The sequence below is a fragment of the Cottoperca gobio genome, chromosome 9 (assembly GCF_900634415.1).
Source record: "Cottoperca gobio chromosome 9, fCotGob3.1, whole genome shotgun sequence".
In the NCBI taxonomy this organism is placed as follows: Eukaryota; Metazoa; Chordata; class Actinopteri; order Perciformes; family Bovichtidae; genus Cottoperca; species Cottoperca gobio.
This window is the reverse complement of record NC_041363.1, coordinates 25,139,600-25,161,781: the sequence shown is the minus strand read 5'-3', so window position 1 is coordinate 25,161,781 and position 22,182 is coordinate 25,139,600. Positions and strand designations below refer to the sequence as shown.

General features: G+C 41.3%; 1 protein-coding gene across 1 annotated transcript; it reads left to right on the top strand.

Annotated features, from left to right (window-relative positions):
* Positions 1-13,547: 13,547 nt before the first annotated feature.
* Positions 13,548-22,172, top strand: smarcb1a (SWI/SNF related BAF chromatin remodeling complex subunit B1a). Its single transcript, XM_029440127.1, has 9 exons — positions 13,548-13,714; positions 15,175-15,286; positions 16,303-16,432; positions 17,336-17,473; positions 18,352-18,479; positions 18,583-18,749; positions 18,876-19,066; positions 20,704-20,835; positions 21,710-22,172. Exons 1-9 carry the CDS (start codon positions 13,631-13,633, stop codon positions 21,747-21,749), a joined length of 1,122 nt encoding a protein of 373 aa, XP_029295987.1. The 5' UTR covers positions 13,548-13,630; the 3' UTR covers positions 21,750-22,172.
* Positions 22,173-22,182: the final 10 nt, after the last annotated feature.

Sequence of the window (22,182 nt, the reverse complement as noted above, 5' to 3'; positions counted from 1 at the left end):
TTGGACTGTTGGTTTGACATTGTGAAAGGTGTAACTTTGGACTGTTGGGTAATTGTGACGGCATTTCTATTACAATCTACTTTTAATACAGTGCAGCTTCAATGCAGGACTTGTTTGTACAAAGTGGTACTAGTATTTTAACTTAAGTAAAGGATCAGAATACTTCCTCCACCACTGTTGATTGTTGATAAACTAGAGCACGGGTGTCAAACTCAAGGTCACGATTATATCCGGCCCGCGAGAAAATATCATATGTCCATCATAACTGGCCCTCCGGTTTTGGTAATTAAATCAATGCATGGCACAACCACGGGAAAATACATATGATGTGATGCGATGAAAAGAGCGGATTAGTGCAGGATGCGGGAGAAAATGCAGCGGGAGAACTGTGCAGGTGAGCTGACAGCGTATCACTGCATTATACACCAGGAAGTGCTGTGTTGTAAAGCTCTGGAGATGGAATATGTAATAAGCACCGTGACACAGACAGGAAACTTTGGTCATTACGTGTTTCCAAACACTGACAAACCACCGCTGTGTTCCCGACTGCGCATTCTGCTGATAAACTGAGCGCATTTGCCGACTTTGCAGCTCACTGATGCACACCTTCACTCACTGAGGGATTCCACCTAATAGCTCCTCTCCAGTGGAACCAGCTTCCAGTTTGTGTTCGGGAGGCAGACACCCTCTCCACATTTAAGAGCAGGCTAAAGACTTTCCTTTTTGATAAAGCTTATAGTTAGGGCTGGCTCAGTTTTGATTTGGATCAGCCCCTAGTTATGCTGCTATAGGCTTAGACTGCCGGGGGACACCTCCCTGCTCCCCTTATCTTCCTCTCTCCTCCCCTCCCTCTCCCCTCCACTCCTCTCCCTCTCTATCTGTATGCATTTATGTAAATGTATGTTACTAACACAGCATCCTGGACATCATCCCTGGCGTTTCTGTGTCTCATGTGGCAGGTTGCCACTGATAAAGTTTACGTCAGGATCATGAATCGTGGCTGCGCCTGCTGCCCTGGTCCTGCTGGACACCGGGAAGCCTTTTTGACATTTTCCTGGATTCATCCATACTTTCTCTTTTTTCAACACAACATCATTTCTGTCAAATGTTGTATTTGTACGATGTTGTTTATCCTGTACACACGACATCTATTGCATGTCTGTTCGTCCTGGGAGAGGGATCCCTCCTTCCATGTTTCCCCCCTTTTAATTGTGGGGTTTCTTTTAGGATGTATCCTTGTGCGATGCGAGGGTCTAAGGACAGAGGGTGTCGTATCCTGTACAGTCTGTAAAGCACACTGAAACAAATGTATAATTTGTGATATTGGGCTATATAAATAAATTTGATTTGATTTGATTTAATAACATTAAACTGGCAGCTAAGAAAATATTCCAAACCTCTGGCTCTGACACATGTGCATACGGAGAATGTATTCTACCTAAATATGTTCCATATCTTTTTGCACTTTATCCAATATGTCTATCCTGTTCAATAAATGTGGACCGTATTTGGCCCTCGACGTAGTCCCAGTTTGCTAAATTTGGCTCTCTCTGTGATTGAGTTTGACACCCCTGCTTTAAGGCATCACTCTTGCCACACAGCCTGGCTCCTCTGTATCATCCCAGTGGAAAGTAAAAGCACCACAGGGTACAGGAGGATCAGGAAAGTTTAACTTTGTAAGTGTGCTCTGGATCATGATAGTGTTAAGTGTGGTGATCCTGGCTGTGTGTGTTCATCACCATAGAACAGGGGTGTCCAAACTTTTTTCACTGAGGGCCACATACAGAAAAATATATGAAAGGCTGGTCCACTCACTCGAGGTGAGGTATATTGCCTTAAAAAAATCTATCAAATGTAGGTAGATTATGCTTGATAATTGAATAGGGCAGCCTCATCACAGCCTCCATCACAGCTTTCTATTAATGAGGTTTCATTTAATTTGTTACAATAAGGGTTGGCAGCTCATTCTCAAAACAAGAGCTTCAGATTGCTTCATAGTCAGGATGGTGATCCTCCTTCACAGCCCTGTTAAAAGGGGGGGGGGTATTTCAAGCTTGTTAACACATCAACTAACATTAGTTAGAAAATATTATCAACTTTTATTGACTGAATTTATTTAAAAATTGACCTTACATGAATACTGTGTAATATATGTTTTAACTCTCCTGTAATGGGAACAGCGTTGCACTCAATGGGAGCAGTGATGCTGCGCTTTGGACTGAAGGATGCTGCAGGTCAGGAGTAAATGTGGTGTTTGAGATACGAAGGACATCACAGAGATGGCTGTCGGTCATTTTGGTTCTCAACTTGCATTAGTTAACAGAGAAAATGTTTGCTCACATACAGACGGAATCGGAGTTTCGGACTTCCGGTGGAATCGCAATGCATGCTGGGGTGGCAAGACTAGAAATGTGAGCACCAACTCCACAAGGGTCGCCATATTGGATTTCTTCTCTACGTGTTTACATTGTATTTAGCTTATTCTTCAAGCATGTTGTAAACAAACCAACTACTCTACAATGAGTTCTGAACTCCTTTCTTATGATGAGGTTCAGATGTGGAAAGTCGAAGCTTTGAAAGTATTTTGCCGCAAGCGGAATTTAAAGGTTTCAGGAATAAAACTTGAGCTTATTGCCAGGGTGTTTGCTGCATCAGAGATGGTCATTGAGGAGCAACCAACAGCTAACGAAAGACTTTAAATCACAGAAAAAGAAAAGACTAAGCTTTTGGTTATGCTGAGTGGCGTTTCAGTGCCTGATCCCTTGACATTGCAGGATGGCTGGGTCAATGAAAACTTGGCCGCCGATATACCTCAGCGATATAACATTATTTTTTAATGTCTGACCACCCAGGGAACCATGTCGAGTTTCATAAACAAACTTTGAACGAATACAAAGAAGGCAAAGCATTTAGACTGTTTGACTCTGGCTGGTTGAAACAAATATCTTTCAATCCTCTCGCAGATTCTGAGTATTGCTTTTTACTGAGATAGATACTGAGTGATATGAATAACTTTGTAGAACCTGCAAGTTCTGAGAAACCATCAAAGATCAGGGAAGTAAGAAAATGAGGGAAAACAGTCAAAAAACACATACACACAGAAATATTTTCTATCAACACAAATCTATGAAGGGTAACAGAAAAGGTGATTTACATATACCTACCAGAATATTCAAGCAAAAGCTCATGACAGGCCGTGGTATGTTGTGATTATATCACAGCTAAAGGGCGCTTTTTGTGTAATATAACTATTTCATTAATTACAGTAATACAGTAAACCATTACTTTTGGTTTGAAAGACAAACAAATGATGCTTCCTGCACACGTACAATAAAACTAAAGGTCTACAGCCATGCTGGCGGGAAGGATGTGAGACGGTTATGGTCATTACACATCAAAAATATTGGAAGACTGAAAAATAAGGAAAATACAGCGCTATTCTTGGGTCCCACAAGGGACTACCGAAAACAATGAGGATGTTTGGCCTGAAGGTGGCGCCAGAGGTGCGGCCATGTTGTTACATGGCAAAATGCTCTTCACCAGTGTAGCTGGTCTCAGTTTGACTCATTTCAACTATACATAAAATTACATTGTAGTTACATTACAACTGTTGAAAAGATGATATTTTCGCTTGCTGGAGCAGTCGTCCAAATTACAATTTAAAACATCTGCATGTTGTGATTGTGTAAAAGGCCTTCAGCAGTGTAAAACTGACAAAAATACAAAACACCAGATTAAAGAAACAGGCAGGAAGAGTTTGTACCATCCTACACACACTCCTCTTTTCCAAAAACCTCTGGAGCATTTTCATATATTAAACTATAGTCATGTTTGCACAACTTTACCTAATTCCACACATCAGTCCTCATCTCATCCTTCATGTTTACAGCAGCAAGAATCGGAATTAAACTCATTGTATTGGGATTATTGGTGCTGTAGGTGTAGTCGTAATTTATCACTCTATAAATCTCTTATTCTGTTTGCAGCCTGTGAACACATGCAGTCTCCCTGTACCTTCAACTGTCCATTTGTCTTGTATGTACTGTGATGTTCACTTACTACAGAAGATGAAATGAAGACAGGAGAATCCTTGCTAAAGCACATTAGTTTATTTTCCACAGGTTACTTCAGAAACAGGTAATTATGTACAACATATGTAATGTTGGATAAATGCATATCAATCATCATCTCACTGTGGCTGTTTCCAGAGAAACCTTAGAAATACTAGCTTTACATTAAAACGAGTGCCTCTGCATTGCAATTTATTGCTGGTTTCAAGTCACTAATGCCGTTATTAATTATTTTATCTCTCTAGATTGTCTACGATGTCTGTATGTTTTTGCCATGAATATAAAGTGACCATTAACGCAGAACACCCCCCCCCCCCCATACTCTTAGAAAGTCAACAGAAATCACCAACAAAATTAATACAAATAATATGAACAATTAATCTGTGTGAAACACTACGTTCTGTGAGCAATTTGGGAAATGCACGTTAATTTAATTTGCTTGAGAATAAAATGTACACATTTTAAATCCAGTTAAAAAAATTATGGGAACTAGTATTATTATTTAGAGGGATATTTAATTTAGTTAATTACCAGTGTTTTTATTTTTGGTTCGACAGTGCCACAAGCATACAATATGTCAATTTTAACTCCATATGGGAACAGTAGATGACACGATCTAACAGGTGGAGGGAATGATATTTGCTGAAACACTGGAGGATAAAATTATATTAAATATTGTACAAACTATTCAGTGGTCACAAATGTATCGTTGGATTTATCGGGCCATTACTTAGTGAATTCGATCATTCCCATTTCTTGTGGAAACACGTCTCACTCAAAAGTTATTAAGCAGTGAATGAAGATTAAAAGGAGAGGAGCACGGAGAATTTGAAGTGACATAATGTTGCCTTTAAAAACATATTTTCCTTCCGACATATTTCTTTGACAAATATTAGGAATGTTCTGAGATGCAGCTTTGACTGGATTCTTTTTTTTTCAACAGTGTAAGTTGATTAGTTTTGCACAGATGAACATCAGGAGCTGTGGTAATCCAAGCAACAAACAGTAAAAAGGGCAAAGTGACACCGTCATTCACTCTTACACAATGCAGATAAATCTTTTTTTAAGCACTGACGTATATATTTCCTGTGCTATTTCATTATAAAAAAATGTTTTCACAATATAAAAAAAAAAGTAAAATCATCAGTGATTACTAAAAGATTGTTTTTAAAAATAAATTGCTATCTGAAGATGATTTCTGAATGAAAATAAAAGGCTTTGAATATTGCTTTTAAGCCATAATGCTGCAAACGTATGTAGGTTGTGAATGTGTGGATATTGCTTGGGTTCTGGGGTCAAAGGTCTTCCCCTATTCAAACAGTTCAAGGTCTATGGCACTTGACAACTTGTTTCTCCAAACTCTACTCTCTGTACAGCAAAGAAGAAGAAAAACAGATTGACAAAACTGCTCCAAAGTGATGAGTAAAAAACATGATAAAACAATTGTATAGACATAAAAGGCAAACTGTGGTCTTCTCCCATGTAAAAACTGACAGAAATTTGCATCATGTAATTGTAATGGACGCTGTAGGAGAGGAATAACGTTGTGGGGAAGACAAAAAGTAACTAAAACACCCTAAATATGTTTAGAACTACAAATTAATTTCCAATATACTTTTAAATGTAAGTATTGGATTTCAATCAGCTCGAATAGCTAACAATACCATCCATCCATCCATCCATCGTCTACCGCTTATCCGGGATCGGGTCGCGGGGGCAGCAGCTCCAGTAAGGAACCCCAATCTTCCCTTCTCCGGGCCACATCCTCCAGCTCCGACTGGGGGATCCTGAGGCGTTCCCGGCCAGTGAGGAGATATAATCTCTCCACCGAGTCCTGGGTCTTCCCCGGGGTCTCCTCCCAGCTGGACGTGCCTGGAACACCTCCCTAGGGAGGCGCCCAGGTGGCATCCTTACTAGATGCCCGAATCACCTCAACTGGCTCCTTTCAACGTAAAGGAGCAGCGGCTCTACTCCGAGTCTCTCACGGATGGCTGAGCTTCTCACCCTATCTCTAAGGGAGACGCCAGCCACCCGTCTGAGAAAACCCATTTCGGCCGCTTGTACCCGTGATCTCGTTCTTTCGGTCATGACCCAGCCTTCATGACCATAGGTGAGGGTAGAACGAAGATCGACCGGTAGATTGAGAGCTTTGCCTTCTGGCTCAGCTCTCTTTTCGTCACAACGGTGCGGTAAAGTGACTGTAATACCGCCCCCGCTGCTCCGATTCTCCGGCCAATCTCTCGCTCCATTGTCCCCTCACTCGCGAACAAGACCCCGAGGTACTTGAACTCCTTCACTTGGGGTAATGGCTCATTCCCTACCCGGAGTAGGCAATCCACCGGTTTCCTGCTGAGAGCCATGGCCTCAGATTTGGAGGTGCTGATCCTCATCCCAACCGCTTCACACTCGGCTGCGAACCGATCCAGTGACTGTTGAAGGTCACAGACCGATGATGCCATAAGGACCACATCATCTGCAAAGAGCAGCGATGAGATCCTCAGGTCACCGAACTGCAACCCCTCTCCTCCACGACTACGCCTCGATATCCTATCCATGAAAATCACGAACAGGATTGGTGATAAAGTGCAGCCCTGGCGGAGGCCAACATTCACGGGAAACGAGTCCGACTTACTGCCGAGTATCCGGACACAACTTTCGCTTTGGGCGTACAGGGATTGGATGGCCCTCAAAAGTGACCCCCTCACCCCATACTCCCGCAGCACTTCCCACAGTATCACCCGGGGGACCCGGTCATACGCCTTCTCCAGATCCACAAAACACATGTAGACCGGATGGGCGTACTCCCAGGCCCCCTTCAGGATCCTTGCGAGAGTGAAGAGTTGGTCCGTTGTTCCACGACCAGGACGGAATCCGCATTGTTCCTCTTCAATCAGAGGTTCGACTACCGGCCGAACCCTCCTTTCCAGTACCTTGGAGTAGACTTTACCAGGGAGGCTGAGAAGTGTGATACCCCTGTAGTTGGCACACACTCTCTGGTCCCCCTTTTTAAATAGGGGAACCACCACCCCGGTCTGCCAACCCATAGGCACTGTCCCAGACTTCCACGCAATGTTGACGAGGCGTGTCAACCAAGACAGCCCCTCAACACCCAAAGCCCTCAGCATTTCTGGACGGATCTCATCAACCCCTGCGGCTTTGCCACTGTGGAGTTGTTTGACTACCTCAGTGACTTCCATCAGGGAAATTGACGATGATCCCCCATCAGCTTCCAGCTCTGCCTCAACCATAGAGGGCGTGTTAGTCGGATTCAGGAGTTCCTCAAAGTGCTCCTTCCAGCGGCCGATAACCTTCTCAGTTGAAGTCAGCAGGGTCCCACCCTTGCTGTACACAGCTTGGATGGTTCCTCGCTTCCCCCTCCTGAGGTGCCGGATGGTTTTCCAGAAGCACCTTGGTGCCGACCGAAAGTCCTTCTCCATAGCTTCTCCGAACTTCTCCCACACCCGCTGCTTTGCCTCTGACACGGCAGAAGCTGCCGCCCTTCTAGTCCTTCGATACCCTGCAACTGTTTCCGGAGTCCTCCCGGATAACATAACCCGGAAGGACTCCTTCTTCAGTCGGACGGCTTCCCTGACCACCGGGGTCCACCACGGTGTTCGAGGGTTACCGCCCCTTGAGGCACCTAAGACCTTGAGACCACAGCTCATCACCGCAGCTTCAGCAATAGAGGTTTTGAACATCGCCCACTCAGGTTCAATGCCCCCAACCTCCACAGGGATGGCTGAAAAGCTCCGCCGGAGGTGTGAGTTAAAGATCCCCAGGACAGGGGCTTCCTCCAGACGTTCCCAGTTCACCTGCACTACCCGTTTGGGTTTACCAGGTCTGTCCAGAGTCTTCCCCCACCCCTTGATCCAACTCACCACCAGATGGTGATCAGTCGACAGCTCCGCCCCTCTCTTCACCCGAGTGTCCAAAACATGCAGCCTCAGGTCAGATGATACGATTACGAAATCGATCATTGACCTTTGGCCTAGGGTGCTCTGGTACCACGTGCACTTATGAGCATCCTTATGTTCGAACATGGTGTTTGTTATGGCCATTCCATGGCTAGCACAGAAGTCCAACAACAAACGACCGTTCGGGTTTAGATCAAGGAGGCCCTTCCTCCCAATCACCCGTCTCCAGGTGTCTCCATCGTTTCCCACGTGTGCGTTGAAGTCTCCCAGCAAGACTACGGAGTCCCCTACTGGACTCCATTCAGTGTCTCCAAGAAGGCCGAATACTCAGAACTGCGGTTTGGGGCATAGGCACAAACAACAGTCAGAGTTTTCCCCCCCATAACCCGAAGGCGTAGGGAGGCGACCCTCTCGTCCACCGGGATAAACTCCAACGTAGCGGCGCTCAGCCGGGGGCTAGTGAGTATCCCCACCCCGGCCCGACGCCTCACACCTTGGGCAACTCCGGAGAAGAATAGAGTCCAACCCCTATCCAGGAGTACGGTTCCAGAGCCAAGACTGTGCGTGGAGGTAAGCCCCACCAGATCCAACTGGTAGCATTCCACCTCCCGCACTAGTTCAGGCTCCTTCCCCCACAGAGAGGTGACGTTCCACGTCCCCAGAGCCAGCCTCTGCTGCCCGGGTCTGGTCCGTCGAGGTCCCTGACCATCACTGTCACCCATGTGACAGCGCACCCGACCCCAGCGGTTTTTCCCATGAGTGGTGGGCCCACAGGATGGATGGATGGGAGGCACCACGTAGCTTCTTCGGGCCCTCCCTCTGGGCCTGGCTCCAGACGGGGGCCCCGGGCTTCCTCCGGGCAGGGTCTCTCCTTTCCTTTCCCTTTCTTTCATGAAGTCGTTTTTGAACAGCTAACAATACAAATGTTATAAAATAACATTTAAAATTAAAAATTATTATTATTATTATTATTATTAAAATTATAGGTTAAGTTACGGGACGTTAGCGGCAATGCTAGTTAAGCTAGCTGTTTTGAGTTGCTGTACGATGCAGCTTGGCTGCCGCCATCCAGCCTAAGTTAGCCTTTGAAAGTAGAACTTTTAAGACCTTACCTTTCAAACCTAAGAGTTGTAAATGTTGATTTATATTTTACATAGATTGTAGCGGTTGTTTCGATAATGTATACTTCATATTACCTGCTTGGTTTTCTGACAGTTATCACTTAAAAAGTCCAGTGCAATCGTTCGGATTGATTACACATATTTTATTATTTACAATGTGTGTACTTATTGTGCAACTTAATCTGCTTTTGTTTAGTGGTGTATAGCTAAACCTGCTCTAACATTTGTTTTGTTGACAAATGAAATGTAGGTTCCCATGGTAACGAGTCAGACCATTCATACTAGTGATGGGAGGTCCGGCTCTTTTCAAAGATTCAGCGCTTTTACTTCTTATGGCTCCCAAATGGCTCTTCTGGGACTTCTAATTTTAGCCTAATTTAGCAATTATAAATGGTTTGGGTGTTCGTAAGCAATTTTTCATTCAGTGTTTTCATAAAAGCCTTATTTTATGCTTTTTTTTCGTTACAAAAAAAATACACAGTTCCTATTGTTTAACATTTAATCAAACCTTTAAATTAACAACTTAACACAGAACCACAGCAAACAGATCAAATAATAAAGGCTAAAGTCTTAACATTATGACACTTTAGATAAAAGTGTCTTTGAGTTACAAGAAAAGCGCTATACAAGTCTAATGTATTATTATTATTATTATTATTATTATTATTAATAATAATAATAAAAGTATTTAGTGCAGTGCTTCTTTTTCGGTTTTCGCTCATTTCTTCACTTCCCCCCCCCCCAGAACCGCCACTGCCGTGCTGTCGGAGCTCCGTGCTCCGTGCTGTCGGAGATTAATCTGCGTTAATATTTTTAACGCGTTATTTTTTCTGTGTGTGTGTGTGTGTGTGTGTGTGTGTGTGTATGTGTGTGTGTGAGCGAAACAGAGGGGAGGAGGGAATGTGAATGCGCCAGGCAAGAAAAGAAAAAAATAACTTGAATTTCACAGGGCATCTCTGGAGTAGATGTTACAGGGTAAAAAGTGGGCCACTTTGCACCCCCCTTTCACGGAGCTCCGACAGAACCCTCGCAAAGTGAGGGCGAGGGCCGCAAACGGTCCGCGGGCCGCCAGTTGCCAACCCCTGTGTTGGAGGCTTTAGTGACAATCCGCTGAAGTTTCGTCTCTTACTCTAGTATAGTGGTCTTCACTATTTTTTACGTGAGAGCCACATTGACAGGACAAAGTCAATAGGAGAGCCACTTTTACTGCAAAGTATGAAAAGCTACATCCAGTCATAAAAAGCACGTCTGTTTATTAATCTGTCATCCCACCCAAAACATACAATATGCAATGCAGCCCACCAATGCATCTTCTCCCGTGTGCGGGCCCGCCGGCAGGCCCAGCAAGAGTTTTATTGCACCCTGTACATGTACATTTTTGAATTCTGAAAAAAATAAAAATATATATATTTTTGGAAAGCTTATAATCTCGTCTATTTTAATATTGAGATGAAAATCACATCAGCAGTTACAATCAGAGGCCATTTCAAGGGCACTGGTGTGATAAAGGAGTATATGCAATCGCCAGGAAATCCAGCTCTTGAAGCCCGATCAGTTTTGCAAGATATTCCTTGGAATGGGACCATTTCACATGGAGAAGATTGTAATTGCCTGCCTTGGGAAGTTTTTAGGCTGTATTGGTATTGATCTGGCTCTAATTGAAACGGAAGCCTTCGGCAAAATTGAGGTGGAGAATAATGTCATGACTGGAGGGCACTATTGCAAAGGCAAAGAAGGGATGAGTCTTGTATCGGAGGTGATGACAATTCTTATGTTTGAGGAGTTTTACCTTGCCCAGGACAACAGTCGTGAATTAGACCAGCTAGTAGAGGGCATGGAAAATAAAATGCAGCAAGCACTACATGTTGATCATGCAGTGTTCAAACAGATTTGGGAACAAAGCAAAGCTTTACATGCAGACTTAAAGAAATTCTTCACCGAGTGGAAAGAAACGGCCAGTACCAGTAATGAGAATGTAAGCTACTGGAGCTTGTTTTTAGATGAGCTATATCCAATCCTGAGAGATTTGACAATGCAAGGTACAAACGGAAGTATAGTGTCATTGTGTATTTAGTTTGTAAGCTCGTAACATGCTGAATACAGTTTTTTGTAAATATCTTAAAAACTATTGATTTTGGGTAATCAAAATGTATCACTGGCAATGGCCCCCATAATTTGGCCATTGCGCAAATTTTGAGTGGTCAAGCAACCTCCTAGGTCAAACGGTCACGGAGATACAGCTTTGGCAATATATTGGACCGTGCCCAAAATGGGCGTGGCCATTTTGCCAATTTCGCCCTGTCTGTGAAATATGTTACCAACCAAATAATTTTCCCAGACCTTCAATTAGTACATTCCTGAAGAGTTTAGCTGTGGACATAGAAGTGCATACAAAACCACCATGAGCTACTCTAGTATCTGGTGAGACATGTCTGAGCTCCCGTAGATTGATCCTTGTTGAGAAAACCCTTTCAGGAAACAGAGTAGCACACTGCCAGATATGGGCATACCTGTCAACCCTCCCGTTTTTCCCGGGATTATCCCGTATTTTTACTTCTATCCCGTTTTTCTCCCGTTTAAATATTTTCACGTAATTATCCCGTACTTTTAACCTTTCAAACAATACAATACAATAACACAGAATGTGAAGACGAAAACATATGGATGAGAGTCACAGTGAATGGGAGATAGATGGAGACACAGTTGTACCTGCCAAACAAGTTAAAACTTTATGTAAGTACCAAATGAGAGGAGACCTTCCCTTATTTATTAAAAGCAGAGTCGGGCAAACTTGTGCTTTTTGTAAAGTGTGCCATTCAGATGTTAGCATCGCACACGGCGGAATAAGCGATGTTCGCCAGCAAGAACAATCGTCCAAGCACAAGCACGTCCAAGAGGCACAAAAACATCCACTGTCAATGACTTCATGTGTGACAAGAACTGTGTCGGAGGGAAACCAAGTGACCAAAGCTGAGGGAAAGATGTCGATGCTTTGCGTTAAAAATAATGTAGCCTTCAGCTTCTGCGTTGATTTCAGTCACAGTGTAGCGGACATGTTTCCAGACTCTGACATCGCAAGGAAGTCCTCGTCGGGGAAACAAAAGCCACACAACTCATGAATCATGAAATAAATTGATGATAATAACTCATCACATAAAATACATACATTTTATAAACATGTCTGTACAAGTAATACATACTTTAAATAAACATGTATTTCCTGAATGCATATACCCGTCCCTTATGTGTTTACTTTTACATTGATGGCTGAGAGCTGTTAAGATATGGGCGGAGTCCGGCATTTTGAAATTCCAATGTTGACAGGTATGGTGAGACGACTCCTGTGTTGGTTTTTGTTCATCTTCATCACAGATAAAAATGGTTCTCTATGGTTGTGCCATGCATTGATTTATTTACCAAAACCGGCGGGCCAGTTATGATAGACATGATATTTTCTTTCTTTATTTGATGATTGATGAGTTGTATGGCTTTTCTTTCCACCGACGAGGACTTCCTTACGATCACTGCGACTGAAATCAACGCAGAAGCTGAAGGCTACATTATTTTTAACGCAAAGCATCGACATCTTTCCCTCAGCTTTGGTCACTTGGTCTGCCTCCGACACAGTTCTTGTCACACATGAAGTCATTGACAGTGGATGTTTTTGTGCCTCTTGGCGTGCTTGTGCTTGGACGATTTTTCTTGCTTGGCGAACATCGTTTATTCCGCCGTGTGCGATGCTAACATCTGAATGGCACACTTTACAAAAAGCACACATTTTCCCGACTCTGCTTTTAATAAATAAGGGATGGTCTCCTCTCATTTGTTCAGGTACTTACATAAAGTTTTAACTTGTTTGGCAGGTACAACTGCATCTCCATCTATCTCCCGTTCACTGTGACTCTCATCCATATGCTTTCTTCTTCTGTGTTATTGTTCCTGTTTTCTTCTTCTGTGTGTTTACTGGCAGATAACGTTTTTCAGCTAAAGTTAAACATAATACTGCCATTTGCTCTACCGGAGGCCGCTTTACACTTTTTTTAATTAGGCCTAATTTTTTTTTCTGAAAGGTTAAAAATACGGGATAATTACGGGAAAATATTTAAACAGGAGAAAATCGGGATAGAAGTAAAAATACGGGATAATCCTGGGAAAAATGGGAGGGTTGACAGGTATGCGTCTCACTGATGCACCTTCACTCACTGAGGGTTTCCACAGAACCCCAAACATTAAACTGGCAGCTAAGAAAAGATTCCAAACCTCTGGCTCTGACACATGTGCATAGGAGAATGGAGCCTACCTAAATATGTTACATATCTTTTTGCACTTTATCCAAAATGTCTATCCTGTTCAATACATGTGGACCGTGTTTGGCCCTCGACGTAGTCCCAGTTTTTAATTTGGGCTCTCTCTGTGATTGAGTTTGACACCCCTGATTACTAGGGCGACGTCACATCTCAGCGACAGAACGTTCTCGTAATTCGCGCCTGCGCAGTAGCACATAGCTTTGTTGTTTCATTTCAGTATGGCGCTTAGCAAAACGTTTGGACAAAAACCAGTAAAATTTCAGCTCGAGGAGGATGGAGACTTTTACATGATCGGATCGGAGGTTAGTATTTCACTTATTTAATAAACCATTACTTCAATAATTTACTTATTTGTCAGAAAAGTGTGGTTTAACCTGACAGCCGGTCCGCTAGCAGCTAGGTATCAGCTACCGATGCAGGACAGCGCACCAAGACTCATTCATTTATTTCGAGTGTATCGTTAATTTAACTGAGAATAGCCGTGAAGACAAAACACAATAATGTATATAATGTTTTAACGGTACAAAGTTTGACCTGAAAATGTTCGTCCTTCTCCAGAGGTTGACCCGGTTTTCTTTGGCTGAGCTAGCTAACGTTAATACATTATGCTAAGCTAGCTAGCTAACGGTGTTTATCCAAACAAAAGCTTATGTAGAATGAAATGACATACACTATAGTGTAAGTGTAGGACTAATACTTGTTGATTTTTTATTATTTATTTATAATTATTATTTTCTGGTATTTTGTTAAGTGACTATGGCTCCTCTCATCCAATCATACATATTAGCTGTGACGTTACTTACACAATAAACCGTTGCATGTTATGCCGGACTCTCTGAGCCCTGTAGTATTAGTCAGGGCAGGGTCATAGACACAGTGGTGCAACGTAGCTAAGTACATGCACTGTACTCAAGGAGAAATTAGAGGTACTTGTCCTTTACTCGAGTATCTCCATTTTATGGTATTCCACTAATGTTACATCTCATAGGTATATAGTACTTCACTAGTAAACATGCCTTTTGGATAATGCACTGTTTAAAAGCTGCAAACATGATGATCTTATAGAATATGATGCATTGCTATACATTAAACTACCCAACAGTATATACAAGAGGTAACATTAGAACAACTTTAAACATCTAAAGCAGTCAAATGAAACATTTACATTAATGCAGCAGTAATATTAATCCAAAAACATCATATGTAACAGGAGAACACTGACAGGGAACATTTTACTGCACAATGAATACTTTTACTATTCTTACTATGTACTTTTTGTTGATAATACTTTTACTTAAATTAGGTTTTGAATGCAGGACTTTTACTTGTGGTGTAAGAACTTTTACTGAAGTAAAGGATCTAAATACTTCTCCCAACACTACATAAACATCACAGCCATCAACATTTGAGACCTTATCTAAATACTACATATGATATGCATCATGTTTTGTAACGGCTATCAAATAAAATAAGTATGATAAAACTCTTAATATTTCTAATCTGATGGGTCACAGATTATGGGTTAATAATAATAATAATAATAATAATAATAATATAGTAATGATTTAATAATAATATTATGTACATGTTGTGTGCTACAGTTGGACAATAAACCCACACAGTGCGTCTCTAACTGAACTACATTTGCGAAACTGGAACCAGCAAAAAAAAAGGGTGTAATTATCATCAAGAATCTTTGTTAGTAGTCTGTCTTCTTGTGTCTTAATTCCCTTTTTGTTTCTATTTCTGTGTATGTGTTTAGGTGGGGAACTACCTCCGTATGTTCAGAGGCTCCCTGTATAAAAGATACCCGTCATTATGGAGAAAACTGGCATCAGTAGAAGAACGAAAGAAAATAGTGGAGTCCTCACACGGTCAGTAGAGTGCGGTCCTGAGACATCTACAGCTGGGTGGAGTTGTGCCGAGTTTTGAATCCTCATCATTGTGTGTTTCCTCTAATATGAAAGACTGAGACGTTCTAGGCTACAGGCTCTTTTAAATTATGTTCATAAATAGAACAAATTAAGAAACGCTCGTCAATTTTATAACATTGTCACTTTACTTTTGTATACTTGTACTCACTGTATTACTTACCTGTTAACATCTCTGTGTATATATATATATATATATATATATATATATTTACTTTTCATTTCACTCATTTATTTGCTATATTCCTTAATTTTCTATACTTTTTAATTTTAGGGCTGCAACTAACAATTTCTTTTCATTATAAATTAATTTGCTGATTTTTCTTTTTTAAATTAATTATGTGGTCCATAAAATATCATAAAATACATGTCTTTTAATTTTCTTGTGTTTGTCAGTACAAAACCCAGAGATATTTACTTTAATAGCAGGAAATCTCCATATTTAAGAGGCTGAAAACAGAAAAATTATCAAAATAAATAGAAAATTGCCAATTGAAGGAAAAATAACTTAATTGCAAAGAACTGCTTTACTGCAGTTGTTGTAGAATAATATGAATTTTAGGAGTTATTGTTTTAAAAACAATATTCACCCACCCTATCACAATTAAAGGAGTCGATTGATTTATGTAGAAATGTATATTCCACAAGTAAAAATTAAAGCATAAGCAGAATAAAACATAATTGACAGTAAAATTATACTTTTTTCAGATTTTGAATTATAGCATGTAATGTCAGTAAGATGTAATGTTCATCTGTTTCTAAATACATTTCTGTTTTTAAAAGGATGAACAATTTTGTGTAAAAAAAACACGTACTGATTTGTGAAATGCATTTTTTTAGCTTTTTAGGTTGACAACAAATATTTTTATAAATGGGGAAACAGAATTTGACACACCGATGAGTCCAACATTCACGGTGTTGCTGCTTCTGTGTTGATTTGACTCGTTCTTGTCTCTCAGATCACGGCTACACTCAGCTGGCCACCAGTGTGACTCTGCTGAAGGCTGCGGAGGTCGAAGAGATCCTGGAAGGAAACGATGAGAAGTACAAAGCTATCTCCATCAGTACTGAGCCCCCCGCCTACCTCAGGTACCTCCAGACAAAACATCTGAAAGCCACTGTGCTCTCAGGACAGTATCTGCGTGCTTGTGATGATGATGACACATTTGTATAGGACAAAGATCTCTATAATGAGAACTAAAATTACAGATGCGTTAATGTCTCTCTGCTTACATGTCGGCATAACATCGCAAAGGTTTCCCTGGTCACATGTAGCGTCTGTTTTTTTCTAAATTAACCAGAGTTTATGGCAAACAACAACTTCAGTGATCTGATGGTTTAGACTTTCAGTTCAAATTACTTTATTTTTTCTGAGGAACTTAATTTGTGCAGTGGACAAATGAGACAAATACAGCAATCGGTGACAATCATAGCACAGTCATAAAATATTTACCTTATTCACATTCAAATAAGTAATAGTGTTTCAGTGCAGTAGAGGCTGGCAATCCGTCTGTTTTCCCTGAAGGAAGCCGGTGGGGAAAGTTAAGAGTTCAGATGGAGGTAGGCACAAAACTACATGTGACCCTTCTGGTTCTCGGGGCAGGGACCGACATCAGCGCCTGCAGGGCTTGAGGTTGTAGAAGCAAACTGTCTGCTGCAGTGGATTCAAAGTTGGGACAAAACATCTGAAAGCCTCCTTTTCTGCACAATACGACAAATAATACATAACGCCTAAAATAAATAATTAATACTATAGAAAAATAAAACTGAGCGTGCTGGAATTGCAGTCTGCTCATTTATGACCTGAGTAATATGAAAATTAGAGATCCTCTAGTAATAAAATAATTATCTAAACCGGCGTTATTTAAAATGCTGAACACTGACGCCTGTGTTAGTGAGATTAAAAATGTCCTGCATGTCTCATTCTAAAAAGAAGTCCATCTCAGTCCGTCTGATTCCCACATGTACCCATCCGTCTTGTTCTGTCACCAGGGAACAGAAGGGGAAGAGGAACAGTCAGTGGGTTCCCACCCTGCCCAACAGCTCTCACCACCTGGACGCAGTGCCCTGCTCCACCACCATCAACCGTAGCCGCCTGGGCCGCGACAAGAAGAGAACCTTCCCACTGTGGTGAGCAACAGGAACCTGCACCACTCACTGCCTCGCTCATTCACTATTCCTCATATTACAAACGCTCAGTAGTTTTCTCTGTAGTGGGCGGTAAACAGAGATTTCAGACTCTTATGAACCATCATCATTTTGCATTAATAGTGTCTATCAAAGGTGAAGCTTTGCACCAAGGGGAGGTTTTTGGCAAACAACTTTATGGTTGTGGGAATTTTTGAGGAAACTTAATAGAGCATATATATATATAGTTTTATAGTTTTATTACTCGGTACTATAATTGTATCCTTTTCTAAACCGAAATCTTAGATCTCTGAGGATAAAACATTTTACGTTCAAACAATGAATGTAATGAAAATAAATAAAAAAATTTATCTCTCCAAATGTATTAAGAAATGTACAAATTGACATTAGACTGAGCGGATATTTTTAGTTCTCTGTTGGAAGTTGTATTTAAGTTAGCGGGGCGCTATCCTTTTTAATTGTTGGGAGTGTTGAGCTATTCTAACGGCACGTTCACATCTGTAGTTCAGTTAGTTTGGTCCGAATTGAGGAAGAAATTCTGGTTTGTTTCATTCAGTTGCTTTTACAGATCACTATGAGATCACCTCTTGAACAGTTTACTATTAGCAGATGGGTTTAATAGTAGTTGGGTTTTTGAAATCATTGTAAAAATCAAACCTCTTCTATCACAATATCCTGTGGTTGATCCACCTTCAGACAGAAGCATCCAGATCCAGGCGCTCTCGTCCTGCTTGTTTGGACTTTCAGTGACAAAGCAGACAAACCTCCCATTTGACAGACATTTACAAAGCAAGTGTACAGTGAAGATTGTAGTTTTAACTGCAGTCAGTTTAGTCTTTTGTGTGTTTTGTCTCGCCCAGCTTTGACGACCACGATCCAGCAGTGATCCACGAGAACGCCACTCAATCTGAAGTTCTGGTTCCGATCCGTCTGGACATGGAGATCGAGGGACAGAAGCTCAGAGACGCTTTCACCTGGAATATGAACGGTAACGTCCCACCATCACTTTCTCTCAGCTCAGAAAAATGTGGTATCCAAGCAAAGACTTTGGAGCCAATATTAAAATGTCTCTTCCTTTTTGACATTTCCAGAGAAGCTGATGACGCCTGAGATGTTTGCTGAGATCCTCTGCGACGACCTGGACCTCAACCCGCTGGCCTTCGTCCCGGCCATCGCCTCGGCCATCCGACAGCAGATAGAGTCTTACCCGACAGACGGCATCCTGGAGGAGCAGACGGACCAGAGGGTCATCATCAAGGTGACCTTCTACACTGCCAGTAGCTCATAAAGAGTAACTTTAAAATGTCATGTTTTCACGCCACACAAAACTTGTAGTGCAGACGAGTCATTTTCTCCTTTTTGATGAAATGTTTGTGGTTTGCAGTTGAACATCCATGTGGGGAACATCTCCCTGGTGGACCAGTTTGAGTGGGATATGTCTGAGAGAGAGAACTCTCCAGAGAAGTTCGCCCTGAAGCTTTGCTCCGAGCTCGGCCTGGGCGGAGAGTTCGTCACCACCATCGCCTACAGCATCCGCGGTCAGCTGAGCTGGCACCAGAGGACGTACGCCTTCAGGTACTGTCTCTCAAACACACAGCAACGTGTGATTCAAAGTGTTTGCTGGATGTCCACTACCAGAAACAGTCTCATCTCCCAAACATATAAGTAGAATTAGAAGATTTAACAGTAAGAACAATACAAGTAGTGGCCCGTTCTTAACTTTAGATTGACATGTGCTTTTTCCCCTAAAAACGTTAATAAGTCGCAAGCGAAGTTCCCATCCAAATTCAGATCAATTATTGAACGTTTCCATCCTCTGCAAATATTAGGAATTGATGATGGAGCTCATTCTAGTTTGGTGCCATGAAAACATCACAGAAGAAGAGTGCATAAAAAGAGCTCAAACGATGGAAATTCAATGTTTATGTTTGATTAATGTGACGAAGATTGAAAAACCAACTCTTCATTCATTTATTAAAATAAATAATAATGTTTCACTCATGTTTTCACGTAAATATTTAAATAATAACAAGCACCACTAATCTGAAAACCACAGAGCAACCACAATGAAGTGACTGTACACGTCATTAAAAAGTATTTTTAGTTTTAAAGTTATTGAAAAGAGAATTCTTGGCTAGTTTTTTGCTGCACTCTGAACATATAATAAACTGAATACAGACATTATTACTCATTCAAATACAGACGAAACCCACAACAAAACTTTTCTATCAAACCCACTGTGATCGTGCTCTTTACAGGACCCGATACTTTACAACCACTAAATCTAAGTTATTGTTTGTCAATGATCTTAAAGGTTTGTAACATGATGTGTTTCTATAGTTACAGCAATCTCCTTAATGACATGCGAGTAAAGCTTTAACGTGGATAGTAAGAACAGTAAGAAACACATATTAAAGTAAATATCTTAACATTTAAATAAAGAAAATAGTATTATTTAAAGTAATTTCATCAGATTTTGATAAATTATTAACTTTTACAAACTTTTTATAGTTTCCTTGTTTTGAAAATGTTCGTGAGGTGCAGAAACAATCTGTGTGGAAATGTGTGTCCTGTTACAGCTCTGTTGTTGTTGTTGTTGTGTCTGTCGTTGCCATGACGTGCTGCTCTGATGGTTCTTTGGGTGAATGTGGCCGAGGTTTGGAGTTCCCCGGGATGTGAAGTAATACAATATTTCAAAACCCAGACAGCAGCACTGATGTGTCACAGTTGGTCTGCAGTGGAAGAAGCATTTTATTTTCTTGCTTATTTCAGAATGCGCTCACAGCGACGACACCGTTAGAGTGCAGATCCATTATTTTACCTTCTCTCGCTCGTTTCCGTCTTCCCTTTGTTTCCATTGAGTCGTGATGTTTCGTAAAAACATGTGAAAAGTCAGGAATTTGGTTTTCTTTCAAGACCGGATGTATTGTTCTCGTCTTCGCCGCTTATCCAGACCATCAAAACTACCATAAATGTTTTAGTTGCATGTCATAATATTTAGTTACTGTAACAGAAACAATGTTTTTGAAGCTTCAAGTACAATTTTCATGTTTCAAGATCTGCCAAGCTTCGGGGGGAAGTGACTCCACGTTTGTTATTGAGTAGAAAACATCCGAGTCGCATGAAAGGACAAGTCCCAACTAACATTCCTCGAGTGCTGCAGTTAAGTAAGTCTCGACTGACTGAAGTGTTGTTCTTGTTGTTGGTTGCAGTGAGAACCCGCTGCCCACAGTGGAGATAGCCATTAGAAACACAGGTGACGCTGACCAGTGGTGCCCCCTGCTGGAGACGCTGACAGACGCAGAGATGGAGAAGAAGATCAGAGATCAGGACAGAAACACGAGGTGAGTGTCAGGCGGGTGTTTGCTGGACCGCCACCCTGTAGCCGGCTGCGTTTGGTAGTCCGCTGTTTGTTTTAAGGCTTCCTTCCTGTGCAGGTCTCTCTTCAAAATAAGATTTATTTTATCTCATTGCATTTTTATCTGGTTAAATAAAGGTTAATAAAGTAAAGCATCTGCAAAGCCTGTATTGTTTTTATTACAGGTGATGAATGAACACCATTATTCTACATTCATCTTTAGAGATTATGGATTTCAAATGTCCAAAAGTTATTCAGTTTACTGTCATAGAAGAATAAGGAAAGCAGAAAGTAAACATATTCTAAGAGGAATTACTCAATCTGAACGATTAATTAATGATAAAATAGTTGCTTGATTAATTATCTATCGATCAATTAATTGACTAAGTTGCAGCTCTAGTCACTGTGACTCGTCTAGTCTACTTATTTAGAGCCAAAGTACATGTTTCTTATTTGGACATTTTGTTAGCGACAGGTTAAAAAAGTTGACCAATTGTTCGATTAGTTACCAGAAACTGTAAACACAACATTCTTGATAACTGATCACCTTAAGTCATTTATCAAAGCTTAACTGCCAAACATTCATTAAAAACTGAATATCTTTTTTTAGTTTTGGACTGTTGAGGTGACAAAATAAACAATATTGAGTAGTGCTTCTGATTGGATAATTCTGTGAATTATTAATTAAGTACTATTCTATAGATTCTTCTATAGATGGGCACAAATATATTTAACAATTGGATAATAAAGATGAATCAACAATCTTAGGAGCAGTAACAACCGTACGGATTGTAATAGTCTGGCTGTTGGTGTTTTTTCAATGCGCTTTTGTTGACGCTCTGTTCCCGCTCTCTCCACAGACGAATGAGGCGACTGGCGAACACGGCACCTGCGTGGTAGGAGAAGCAGCATCAGCACCCCCTGCAGGAAAGGTGCTCGTCTGGGTTGGGGTATGGCACCGTCAAGGTTTGCAACATCAGCTACAAAGAAGTCCCTCCATCGGCGCTGGAAGTCTTTTCTGCTCGACCGGATTCTCAGTCAGCCGTCACCATTTAATTTTTTTATTTTATTATTAATGTTGGTACTATGTTCTGTTTGGCAAAGCCCCCAGTAGAAAAATCCTTCGTGTTTCCCTTCCGCCCCTCGGTGTGGAGAAGCTGCTCTCTCACTTTGACCACTGACTCTCTTTACCTGACCAGAGGGAGAAAAGAAACCACACAGCCAGTCTCAGATAATATATTGTTATGTTGTATTTGTTGTCTTTTTGTACATTTTAATAATTCTTACAAAATAAAATAAAAAGTGAAAGAGCTTGATTTTTCATCTTGTTGTA

Excerpts from the sequence above, each read along its gene's own strand:
- smarcb1a (XM_029440127.1), top strand. The coding sequence starts at position 13,631 with ATGGCGCTTAGCAAAACGTTTGGACAAAAACCAGTAAAATTTCAGCTC. Across the intron at positions 13,715-15,174 it reads TTTACATGATCGGATCGGAG|GTGGGGAACTACCTCCGTAT; the intron begins GTTAGTATTTCA and ends GTATGTGTTTAG. Across the intron at positions 15,287-16,302 it reads AATAGTGGAGTCCTCACACG|ATCACGGCTACACTCAGCTG; the intron begins GTCAGTAGAGTG and ends CTTGTCTCTCAG.